Here is a 13,631-nt window from a genome sequence, read left to right on the forward strand (position 1 = left end):
AGGTGCCTACATGCTCCCATAAGCCATGAGAAAAAGACATAGAAGCAACAAGAACAATTATTTCCTCATTAAAAAAAGTTACATGGAAAAAAAATCTATAGATAATTCATACATCTGAAGTACAAGGAAGGCAAAATTAACCAGCCCATGATATTGTACCAGCATTAAGTAGGACATTTAACTGAGATCTTCCTTCACTGCTCTAAAATGTGTTGACTGAACCATTGAGATACTAATCTTTTTCTCCACCTGGTTTTTGAAATTCTGCTTCCTGAAACAGCCCGCTTTATCTTTTTGAGGATAAGGGCCTGCATACCAGAAACTTTACATGTAGTAATTTTGGTTAACATGATATCTGAATTTCTTCTTTTCATCCATTGGCAACTAGGGATCTGATCTTGTCCTGACATCTGAACTGTCTGCAAAAGAATCCTGGATCAATAAATTATCCTTCAATGTAAATACATTTAGACCCACCAAATTATTGGAAAGTGTGCTTAATATCAAGTTATTAGTTAACTTGGCTCAAATGTCGGCCTCTAACTCACATGAATGATTGTTCTTATTGGACCAGCAAGGAATGAGAAAAAGAATACATATGCATGAATCTTATGGGCACATGTATTAATATGGAAATGGGTTAGATAGACTTGCGTGGCATTAATTGTCCAAAATTATATGAAATATTTTAAATTCAGCAGCTCTAATCTGTTTGCCACACATGCAATTTACTATTAACTAGAGATGGTAGGTTACCCATTAGGTATTTTTTTAATACACACACACACACACACACACAGACACACAGACACACACACACACACACTCTTACGTACAATAAAAAACTTTTTTTCCCTGTGAGCAAGAATGACATATGATGGGAGAGCAGAAGAAGCTGCTGTCATAACAAAAAGGAATATATTATTATTTATTGGACAAACATACGTACATAGATCTTGGATTACTATATTGGGTGACAAATGCTGGATAAGATTTTGTAAATATTGCAGAAAGATACCATTGAATTCATTCTACAGTGAATCGTTCTGGAATTCACCTTTACAAAGAACAATTGGCATTTTCCTTCAATATGATAGGAGATTCATTTGATCTGCCATCAGTTGAGCATGAAGAGGTTGCAATGCTAAACAGATTGAATCTGACTAGTAATTCAATGTACGTGAGCAATGAAAGTGTCAGAAAACAGAAAAGAAGAGGAAGGAGGAGGAGGAGGAGGAGGAGGAAGGGAGGGAGGGAGAAGGGGGGAGAGAGAATTGGGAGCATCCATTTGTGAAACTATGAAAATTACTCTAACAAGTAAGAAATGATTGCATCAAGTACATTAGCAGTTAGACTTATATACCACTTCACAGTGCTTTACAGCCCTTTCTAAGAGGTTTACAGAGTCAGCCTATTGCCCCCAACAATCTGGCTCCTCATTTTACCAATCTAGGAAGGATGGAAGGCTGAGTCAACCTTGAGCTGGTGAGGATCAAACCCCTGGCAGTGACCACTGAGTTAACCTGTAATACTGCATTCTAATCACTGCACCATCATGGCTCTACAAGGGCCTTGCGTGATTTACAAGAAAGCCAAATACACTTGGAACTGTGCTTTGTTAAGGATCGGGTCCCTTCCATCTGAATTTTCATCCTCCTATTTTCAATCATAGGTTCACCAGCAATGTGGTAGGCAGAATCCTACTCAGTCAGTTAGCAACATAAAAAAACCCATTGTTTTTAAGATTTTTGCCATGTAAAAAAAGCTTAGAATATTTTTTGGGGGGATGGGGGAAAGGTGTGTCTCTCTATGTCTATGTATACACATACAAACCCAGCAATGCTGCCACACATATCACAAGTTTTAGGTGGACCATGTGCAGCATCAGAACCATTCAACGATGTTTTCCAAATGTAGTCTTCAAAGCTTGGATAGTATGAAGAAGCAAGAGAAAGATCTCGTGGGACTGGGGAGCCTATGATCAAAGTTCTATTTAAAGAGATTCTGGTTCCTCAGTTGCTAAAGGCATGTTCAATCCTTGACCTTACCAGACTCCATACATAATTTACACAAAACTATCTAGCTGCAGCTCTTGCTTTCCTTAACTTGCTGGGAAGCAGCTTGGGTGGGAGAGAGGAAAGGCAGGCTGGGAGCACAATAGCATCATAAACTAGCGGTCTCAAATGTTGTGCAAGCTATTCCCTTAACCCAATCTTTGCTTTTTGTATTCTCTATAAACTCCTCTTACCATACCTTCTCTGCCTCCTTTCCCTTCGTTCATTAAGCTCAAGAGTAGAAATTACCAAAAGTGGCCTTGATGGATTTTTACTTTGGTTACATTAAGGGATAACCCCACCACCTTGTTGCCATCATCTCTTCCTTTCACTTCACAAGCCCACTTGTAATCTTGGATTGCAATATTGGATGACAAATCCTGGCTAGGTTTTTGTAAGCATTGCAGGAAGATACCATTGAATTCATTTTTCAATGGATAGTTTCCACTTCTATTTTGGCAAGGACCGTCACGTCTCCCTCCTTCTCTTTTGCATTGCTGTGCACAGGAAAGTCCCACTCTTGAATAAACAGGCAGAATTTATTCAGATATGTTCAGAGATCATGCAAACCTGAAGGGTACAACTCATGCTATTAATGTACTTCTGCTCAGCATTCTTGAGATATGCCAGTGGCTTGAACTTCTAGTCAACTACAGATTTATCAACCACAAAATAGAATGAAGATATGTCAATCAATGCCACATAACCTTAGAGTTTGTTGTTGTTGTTGTTAGTTGCAAAGTCATGTCCGACCCATCATGACTCCATGGACAATGTTCCTCTAGGCCTTCCTGTTCTCTGCCATCCTCTGGAGTCCATTTAAGCTCACCCCTACTGCTTCAGTGACTCCATCCAGCCACCTCAATCTCTGTCGTCCCCTTCTTCTTTTGCCCTCAATCTTTCCCGGCATTAGGCTCTTCTCCAGTGAGTCCTTCCTTTTCATTAGGTGGCCAAAGTATTTGAGTTTCATCTTCAGGATCTGGCCTTCTAAAGAGCAGTTAAGGTTGATCTCCTCTAGCACTGACCAGTTTGATCACCTTGCAGTCCAAGGGACTTCTTCAATTATTTGTTGCTTAGCCTTTCTCATGGTTCAACTTTCACAGCTAGCTTATTCTATTCTAGCTCCAAGTTAGAGTTAGAGATGGGGAATTTTGTTGTATATTAGTACTTCTGTAGCAAATCTGGGGGGTGGGGGAATTCTGTCTGTCATTCTGGAGCAGAACAGCAGGCATGAAGGATCTGAGGTAGTTTCTTTTTTATATATATGGAAGGGTAACATATTTCTCAATAGGTCCATGTGATTCCCATTCCCATGTGTGAGAGACATGAAATCAATTCCAAGGGAGACTTTCATTTCTTGGAGAACCACAGCTCAGCTATTTTCTTTGTTTCGAACCTTTTCCTTTAAGGAAGACACCATCTTGATTTAAGCATAGCAAATCAGATGACGCCTCTTCCTTTCATCCTTTATCCAAAATTATTGTCAGGCAGATTTTTTTTAAACTGAAGATTGTGCTTTTTCTGCGCAGCACAGCCTTTTTGTCAAACACCCAACTTTGTAGCCATTACCATAAGAAATGTTGTCAATTTCTTTTCTTTTCTTTTTTTTTAAAAAAGAATCATTTTAGCACTAATGTGGCTGCTTCTGGCACCCAATCAAATCTGGCACTGTGTAGCACAGGAAGTCAGTGTGGAGGGGAGAATGCCTAACTCATCCTTTCAGTTTTGTCAGTGTGAGGGAATGCTGGACAGTACACAATCCGGGACTCTGGAGGAAGAGCTAAACCTATATTAATTGGATCTCCTAATCTTCGTTTCTCTTGCTGGGAATGGAAATTTCAACTACCTCAACCCTGAGAAGATGAACATCAGTTAGAAGATATTCCAGTATATTTATATATATGTATTCATATATATATATATATTCCCCTACCATTTCGTGGAAACAAATTACAAGAGGCAATCCATATCATACTACTCAGCAGGCTAATGTACACATAATACTCCCAGGTACTGTAATTTGCATGCTTTTGGTGGAGAACAATTCTCTTTGGGAGAGATGAATGGGTTGAAGGGGCAGTAAAGAATATTTTGGTTACACTTTTGCTGAACTACCTTTTATTGATATTTATTTGTGAGTGCTCGAATGTGATGCATTATTGCTATTTATAAGCATATTCTATAGCTACAGGGAAAACTCCTGCCCAAGCACAGCTTATCTCTGTGCTACAATAAACTCATAAGAATTATTAATACATCTCAACATAAAATTGATACCACGGCTGTTGAAGAATACATGTAATATTAATAAAGAGCTATAAAAAAAGCATCTTGGTTTAGGGTAAGATATTTTGCAGCATGTTGATTTTTTTTTGGTAAAAAAATGAATACTTGTTATATAACAAGACAGAAACATCTCATAACGTAGATACTGATCGGAGGAGCTTTTTCATCCAAAATAAAGCATTTTAGACAAGACTGCTGTACTCACCTTCCTAAGTACAGCTTACTGAATGCAGTGGCTATAAGTTCTTATTTCAGAGTAAGAATGCAAAGCATTGTGCCATTCAAACTGATGTTGTACCATCCAAGTACATATGCTTCATGATGCAAAGGACATTCCTATTAGTAGAGTGATGGAAAAATCTATTTTAATATATTATTTCTTTAGCAAACTTCTCATAAAACTAGTTCTGTAACTATTGGTCAACTTTTGAAAGTGCAGTGATAATGCCATAAAAGTAGTAATTAACTTTGAAAACCAGCTTGCAAAAAACCCCAATAATTAGAACTCAGTGGCAGATATGAAGCTCATTTATCTCACAGAAGTAAACATAAGCAGATGTCAAACAATACAGAATTATTTGCTGATATTTTTAATTTTTCCCAATTCTACAGATGTCTGAAACAGAGACAGACATAGGGAAAGTTAGAACACAGAGCTTTGAAAATGATCAGAGAACTACTTCCGTGTTGTTGAAGGAAGGTAAGTTTCTTTGTTTATATTGGAATTATTAAGATTAGCATTATTACTATTATTACTCTAAAAGGTTGAGAAACCAAATTCCCAGAGAATAAGGTTTTATGAGAACAAACCCTAAAAGCTTCCAGAAGGCTCACAAGAAACAAACTAAGTTTCTAGGAAACTAGAATAAAGCAAATATGGCAATGTTGGTCATCATTTCTTATTCCTCAGAAAAAACTAAATTTTCCAACCAATATCTTTTTTTTTGGGGGGGGGGGACTGTTAGGTTTTCTTCATGCTATAATGTGTGTATTTTATTTAAAAAGTTGCCAAATTATATTAAGCTTCATCATTTATATTTCCTCAGATATCAAATATTTAGCAAATATATGGATTTTTTATTCATTTATTTAAATTTTATCCACAATTCTTCTGAAAGGTCAAAGTTCTATTTATGATATATTGCTTGATATGGGCTACATATTTGGAATATTTTGGAGTGTTTCCATTTTTGCTGAATGCTTCCTTGTTTCACTGTTTTGGTTATATTTGTTTTGATGTGCTCTGTCCAGTTTTGTTGTTATGAATGAAACTCCTGCAGCCTTTGTGTTTGTATGTATATCTGAATACAATGGAGTCCAAAAGATTGCGGTTTTTTTTGAAGTATTGGTTTCCAAGCATACAAGTATATTTTTGTTATATTTTTGGCATGTTGGCATCAAATAACAAATTCATTCAACATACAGTGGTACCTTGGTACTTAATTGTTTGAAACATGTCAAATTTGGTTTTCAATGCATTTTGACATGAAAAGTTTGTCCCGGTATTCATTGTTCGTTTGGTACTCAACACACAAGCTATAACTTGTTGGTGTTGGCTGCCTTGCAACTCATTATATTATTCCTTATGGGAAAATTTGTTTGGTACTCATTGTTTTTGGTAGTCATCATATCTCCCACAACCAATTAATGATGAGTACCACTGTATAATTATTATTTTGGAGAAATGTGAAGTAACAGGATAGATCTGAGATTTGAGATAGATACCAATGTTCTCTCTCAAGGTGTTTGCATCCTTGCAATAAATGTGTAGACATTAATTCTTCTGAACAGCAGGACAAATTTTGAAAAGCATTTGAAAAACCTCTTCCAACTTCAATTCATTAATAAAATAGATTTTGAAAGTGACCAAAAGTGGGAGGGGAGGTAAGGAAAAGGGAATGCCAAACTGACCCCAGGTTTAATCATAGTGTCCAGTTAATGGAACAAATGAAATATAATTCAGTTTTGTTCTCTTTGTAAAGATGAAAGCACACGTATTAACAGAGGAGGAATTTTAATTTTTCATGCTTAGCTATTTTGGGCTGCTGTTGATCCTAATAGTCATTGCTAACGTCATCAGTGGTGTTTAGATAAGCACCTTAAATCTGAAAACAATCCTTGGGGATTATCAATACAGTCAATCAGGAACATGATCCAGGAGACTATGATACTAATTTCTATAAGAAATATGGCAAAATCCCTGTAAGAGTACCAGAGTTCCTCAGCTAGAAGGTTTTCATAGTAACAACTCTTAGATTAACAGAATGTCATTATGAGTTTTCAGCATAGATGCAAACTGGATAAGTGTGTTGTCAAAGGAGAATAGGTTTGTTTATTTGTTCATTCAAAAGTTGCCCATTTATAGGTTTGCTCATTTCAAACAGTTGTCTCTAGTAAGGTCACTTAATGGTAAGGCATCTACTTTAGGTCAAGATTTCGATTCCCCAAATCAGTGCAGATTAGCCAGATCCTTGTGGATGAGCTAGATGGACTTGATGTACTAAAAGACAACTTTTTATTTTGATTTCATCCCATTATGCATTTCTTCACCTGTGTTTCACCGTATTGCATGGTGCATATTGGTGTCAGGTCACAATATTGGTCAATATTCCTACTGTACAATTTAACCATATGAGTCTGTGTTTTCCCAAGAATCACTACTCAATGTATAATATAATTCCAGTATTTACCAGGACAACATTTATACACATTCTGCCCGATTTGAACAACTTATTATTGTGAAGGCTGGAAATGGAATGAAAATCAGGAAGCACTAAGTTAGGAATGGACTAACAAAAAAAAAATGACCAGAGATCCCCTTCCCCAATATTGTTTTTATTTATGCTTGTAACACACATGATTTTGAAATATTAATTTTCAGGACTCATAGCAAAAGAGGGAGTTGTGTAGTAGAATTTGATCTTGCCTGCTAAGAAGGAAAGCTGCATGTTCTTTTAGCATCCAATTTTAAGGGAAAGTTATTTTTATTCATGGTTTTATATTGATTATTTGTGCCTTCTAAAAGAAGCATCCAGGAACCACACACAATGGAAATAAGATGCTGAAAAGGTATGGAATGAAATGCCCTGCAGTTTCAGATCTTAGATATTTTTTTCACAAAACAATACTGGAAGTATTCTTAGCTCAGTTGTTGTGTACAATACTAAACACTTGTCAGCTTTACAAGATAACCTTTAAGTGTTTGTTGGCTAAGCAGGTCATCATCCCTTAGTTGCCATTTGCATTAGAAATACTAATACTTTCTAATGTGAACACTTATAGATATTCCTTATAGATAGTTATAGTGGACAACCATTTAAATATGAGCCAGCAGTGTACAGCAGCTACCAAAAAAGCCAACACATTCTAGGCTACATAAACAGAGGGATAGAATCAAGATCATGTGAAGTATTAATACCACTTTATAATGCCTTGGTAAGGCCACACTTGGAATACTGCATTCAGTTTTGGACACTCTGATGTAGAAAAGATGCGGAGACTCTAGAAAGAGTGCAGAGAAGAGCAACAAAGACGAATAGGGGATTGGAGGCTAAAACATATGAAGAATGGTTGCAGGAACTGGGTATGTCTAGTTTAATGAAAAGAAGGGTTAGGGGAGACATGATAGCAGTGTTCCAATATCTCAGGGGTTGCCACAAAGAAGAGGGAGTCAAACTATTCTCCAAGGCACCTGAGGGTAGAACAAGAAGCAATGGATGGAAACTATTCAAGGAGAGAAGCAACTTAGAACTGAGAAGAAATTTCCTGACAGTTAGAACAATTAATCAGTGGAACAGCTTCCCTCCAGAAGTTGTGAATGCCCCAACACTGCAAGTCTTTAAGAAGATGTTGGATAGCCATTTGTCTGAAATGATATAGGGTTTCTTGCCTAGGCAGGGGGTTGGACTAGAAGACCTCCAAGGTCCCTTCCAACTCTGCTATTGTATTGTATTGTATTGTATTGTATTGTATTGTATTGTATTGTATTGTATTTATCCAGACAAATAGACTAGGAACCAGAAATATGAGGCATGATCTGTCAAAGGTTACAGACTTTGAAGTCCATTGATTTCAAATAAAGGAAAGGAGTTTAAATTTGGGGGAAAGAGAGAGTTATGGTAGAAGTCTTTCAGGGCTTCACCACCAGATCAAGTTGAGCTGAGCTGGTGGTAGGCAACTCAATATTGGGAGGAGGCCACATTTTATGGCTGGTCCACTACTGCCCTGAAACCGTGACCCGACAAATGCGCGCACGACAAAAGCGCGCCGACAAAAGCTCAGCGAGAAAACCACAAGTTCGAAATTGCACCCACAACAGCGCGCTGACAACAGCGCACCGACAAAATCGCGATTAGGTTAAGGTAAGGGTTAGGGTTATGGTTAGGTTCAGGGTTAGGTTTAGGGTTAGGGTTAGGGTTATTACCTTGTTTTCGCGTTGTTTGCTGATGGCATGCTTTTGTCGGCGCGCTGTTGTCGGCCCGCTGTTGTCGGCACGATTTTGAACTCGTGATTTTCTTGCCGCGGTTTTGTCGGCACGCTTTTGTCATGTGCACATTTGTCGGTGAACCCCCTGAAACAAATTATTATAGGAAATAATGCTGAACCATCAGAGTCAAAAATGAACCTACAGTATTTTTAATAATGCCAAAGTCAGTGATGTGAAATTAAGGATGAAACTGCAGATAACCTTATTAGTGGCTATAGTCAAATTGCTCATTTTATGGCACCATAACAGGATTGCAAAAATTGTCCAGTGGAATTTATAGGAATTTATAGTGTGTGTGTGTGGGGGGGGGGTTATGGGTGTTTTATGGATGCACCATCTTGTTTTTTGCATCTGTGCATGCGCAGAAGCATTTTTTACCTACTGCGCATGTGCACATAGTGCACATCAAGTGTGAGCATGCCCAAAGCACATCCCTGAGTGAAGCGGCAATAGAAGAAGCTGGAACCCACCCTTGGTTTGACCCCTTCCTCTGGCTCAGCCTGATCATCTCCTACAAAAACATTTTGCAAAATGCGGAGATCAAAATTCTCTTAACAGCTAATTCACCAGACATTACTGTTATGGAAAAGAAAAAAGGGATAAAGCCTGCTAAATGAAAAATCAGTTGATAAAAATCATGATTTATAAACTGAGATCAACATTTTATGGATGAAAAAAACAATTGTCATACCAATTGTGTCAGTATAATACTAAAAATAATTCAGTAAATATTTAGTTGTACTTGTAGCAAATGTAAAAAAACAAACATTTACATAGATTAATAGAAAAGAGCTTCAAAATGCTGTAGCAGTGCCAGCATCATCTGAACTTACAGTTATTAATGATGTTTCTTAAGTTGAACACTTTCTGATACAGGTAGCTTTCAACTTGCAACAATAACTGAACCCAGTTATGATTGGGTTCATTACTCAACTGAACTCATTGAATTACATAATCTAAATTGTGGTAGAGATGCAACCATGTCCAATTTTACAAGCCTTTTTTGTGGCGGCCATTAAGCAAACACCAGGATCATGGAGCAAACCATTTTCAGAAAGGTTTTGGGTTTTGCTTTTTTGCTGGAAACTGAAAAATAATTGCCAAAAAATTGCCAAAACCACCAAAATCCATGGACATATGACTGTGGGAAGTTGCAAACAGTCATAAATGTGAGTCAGTTTCGAAGCAGCCAAAATGCAACCCCATGGGAGGAAATTGGGATTTTGCAGTAATCTTCCCCTGGAGTGGGGAGGGACTGGAAATTTTACAATATCCTTCTCCTGATGTTACAGCAGTTGTGGGATTCAATTTTTTTTACTATCTGTGGGCATGGCTTGGTGGGCATGGCAAGGGAAGGATACTGTAAAATTTCCATTCCCTCCCCATTCCAAGGGAATGTTGCTGCAAAATCCCCATTTCCTCCCAATCATCTGGGACTCGGGAGTCAGAGAATAGATGGGGCGAAGCCAGTCAGAGGTGGTATTTACCGGCTCTCTGAACTACTCAAAATTTCCGCTATTTGTCAGAACTTGCTGAATACCACCTCTATGTTACAGATATAGTTGCAGAAAAACCTGCAAGGTTAGGGCAGATGTTAGTATCGCAGGCTAATTCTGCCAATTGCCAAGAGTTCGATCCTGACTGGCTCAAAGTTGACTCAGCCTTCCCTCCTTCCGAGGTTGGTAAAATGAGTACCCAGATTGTTGGGGCCAATAGGCTAACTCTGTAAATCACTTAGAGAGGGCTGTAAAGTACTGTGAAGCGGGATATACAGTAAGTCTAAGTGCTATTGTTATTGCTATGTAAGCTGTTCTAAATAAAGTTACTTTCTGCAATTGACTGATGGTGAATTTGTCAATGCCAATAGTATTCAAGTGCTGCTCCAGTTGCTTTGGGATTGTACCCAAGGCTCCTATTATTATTGGCCACAATCTTTGCTTTCTTTTGCCACAGTTATTTTATTTGCAGGTCTTTGTGTTTTGTCTTCCTCTTCTATTCTGCTGTATTTCTTATCAAGATAAGGGGCAAAAAATGGAGCCAAAACCTGGTGTTGCTCATCCTTTGGGTAGCCAAAATCCTGGGAAAGAGCCTTGCCAACTTCAGGCCTCTGTTTGAGTGACTTAATCAATGCAAGCCTTGCTTTAAGTTGTAAAAAAAGGAGATTAAAAGACTTCTTTCCAATAGGCATAGAGTCTATCAAATGTAACATGCTTCCAGCTTGCTGCTATTAATTGCAGTTTTATAAGCTGAGTAGTTGTTAAATTCTGCAATGCATTCTCCTGGGGAAGAGAGAGGTTTTAAGTCCATACAGAATTGAAAGAACAATGTTCTAATAGCTGGGAAGTGCTACAAATGCTTTTGATGGCACAGCACCAACTGGACCGCTGGACTCTCCATATTGCTAACCAAGTACAGTGCACCAGTGTTTCCCAGGTTACTAGTTAGGAAGCATGGTAATATAGAGAGCCCTGCAGGCTCTTCTACAGTCCCCAACAGAGAGCAAAAAGACCCTGTTTATCCCTTAGAATGATGTCATGTAGAGCAGTCTGAAAACAAGTTTCCTAAAGTCAGAAGATGCTTTCTGGAGCTGAAACTGCTTTTTGGCACTGGGTGGGAGGATGATAAGGGATGTGGTGAGCCACCAGTGGGAAGCCATCCCACTAATTGACAGTCAGTGGAAGAGAGTGATACACACACACACACAATCTGAATCTTTAAGACAGAAGCATAGTTTGTAGGCATTGTAACTGCTTTGGTGCTGCTCTACAACAACATGGAGGTGGACATAGAGAAAGAAGGTAGGTACATACCAGTGGTAGGTTGAAATTTATTTTACTACTGGTTCGCTTGTGCATGTACTTGTGCATTTGTGTGACACTTCTGTGCATAGGCAGAAGCATCCGGGTGGGTGGGCAAAGCCTCCCGGTGCTGGCACTACTGGTTTGCCCAATCTGGGGCGAACCCGCAGAAACCCACCTTTGGTACATACATAGCAGTGCTGTGCTTACCTTTCTGTCAGTCTGTCATCTATCTATCTGTCTACCTATTTACCTATCTACCTACCTATCTACTTATCTACCTACCTTCCTTTCTACCTACCTATCAGCTATCATCTTTCTACCATACCATCGCTCTCTCTCTCTCTCTCCCACCTACCTGCCTACTTAATCATCCATCCCTCCACCCATCCTACGTCTGGGAGAGTAGGGAAACATTAGAAAGAGACTTAGCATAGATTGGTTTTAGTTATGCTATGTATAAGTTGACATTTGGCGGGCTTTAAAGATTCTGTTAAGATACCCTACTATTAGTAATGATCTTTCCAGAATTCCTAATGATTCTTGTTTCCTGCCCTTTTATTTATTTCCTGCCTTTATTATTTTTACAAATACCTCAAAGTGGTAAACATATCCAACACACCTGCCTCTTCCTATTTCTGCCACAACAGCAATCCCGTGAGGTGAGGTTAGCTGAGAGAGAGTGACTGGCCCAAGGTCATCCAGCTGGCTTTTGTGACTAATGGCTAGGGCTGGACTAGAATGTACAGTTTCCCACTTTCTGGCCTGGTGCGTTAAGAGTCCCTTGACCAAACTGAATCTCAAATTGTTTGAGAACTTGCCTGCTTCAAACTGTTTGACACCAGTCTGTTTGAACTTGAATGCCTCAAACAATTTGACATGCAGGAACATTCAATACACAATTGATATTTCAATAATTCATTTAAAATATACAAATATTAAAATAACATGGAGCAGGAGTTATAGGCCTATAGTATATCTAATTCCAGCAGTGGCTCTTTAAGAGGTCCAGACATAAGTCCTCAACTTTTTCCTAAAAAGTGGTTTGGAAATAGAATATCGGACAAACAACCTCTTTTACATCAGGAATGTCTAGAAGGAAGGTTCTAAAAAGATAAAAAGATAGCCACAACTATAGGATTGACATTGCCTCCTCTTTTTTACATAGAAATGTAAAAATGAATGGGGCTTCAATAGTGCAGTCACAACTATCATCTTGACACATATAGCAATAGCATTTAGACTTATATACCACTTCATAGTGCTTTACAGCCCTCTCTAAGCAGTTTACAGAATCAGCCTATTGTCCCCAACAATCTGGGTCGTCATTTTACCGACCTCGGAAGGATGGAAGGCTGAGTCAACCTTGAGCCTGGTGAGATTTGATCTGCCAAACTGCTGGCAGCAGAAGTAGCCTGCAGTACTGCACTCTAACCACTGTGCCACAATGGCTCATATACACTCACCCACCACTGGGGACACCTTAGTAATTCATGAATCTGTTTATAATCTATATTCAGCTCCTGAGGCTGTGCTTTTCCTTTGGTCTTAAAAGTGATAAAGTGGATATGACTATACCTTTTTGGTGGTGGTAGCATCCCAATTATTAGAATCTTCCTGAGAGCAATTAGATTGACCCGCTCTATTTTAAAAAGCCGTGGTGGCACAGTGGTTAGAATGCAGTATTGCAGAGTAATTTTGCCGACTGTCAACAGTTTAATTCTCACCAAGCTCAAGGTCAACTCAGCCTTCCATCCTTCTAAGGTGGGTAAAACAAGAACCCAGATTGTTGGGGGCAATATGCTGACTTTGTAAACTGCTTAGAGAGAGCTATAAATCCCTGTAAAGCAGTATATAAGTATAAATGCTAAGTCCTACCATGCTGTACATTCTCCAGGCTTTTACATTGTTTTTTCTACAAACTTTCATTCTGTTTTTTAGCCCCCTAAATCCCTAACAAAGCTCATAAAATTCATTCTTACTTTTAGGGTACAATCTGAAAGGGAT

The 13,631-nt window shown here is 38.6% G+C and overlaps 1 protein-coding gene across 1 annotated transcript in view; it reads left to right on the forward strand.

The window, feature by feature from the left end:
• MDFIC2 (MyoD family inhibitor domain containing 2) overlaps positions 1–13,631 on the forward strand; it is a 60,881-nt gene that overhangs the window by 1,713 nt on the left and 45,537 nt on the right. The window contains 1 exon segment of the mRNA XM_032239111.1: positions 4,953–5,040. Within this exon segment, the coding sequence (XP_032095002.1) occupies positions 4,953–5,040 (88 nt within the window).

The sequence above is a fragment of the Thamnophis elegans genome, chromosome 2, assembly GCF_009769535.1.
Source record: "Thamnophis elegans isolate rThaEle1 chromosome 2, rThaEle1.pri, whole genome shotgun sequence".
Classification (NCBI taxonomy): Eukaryota; Metazoa; Chordata; class Lepidosauria; order Squamata; family Colubridae; genus Thamnophis; species Thamnophis elegans.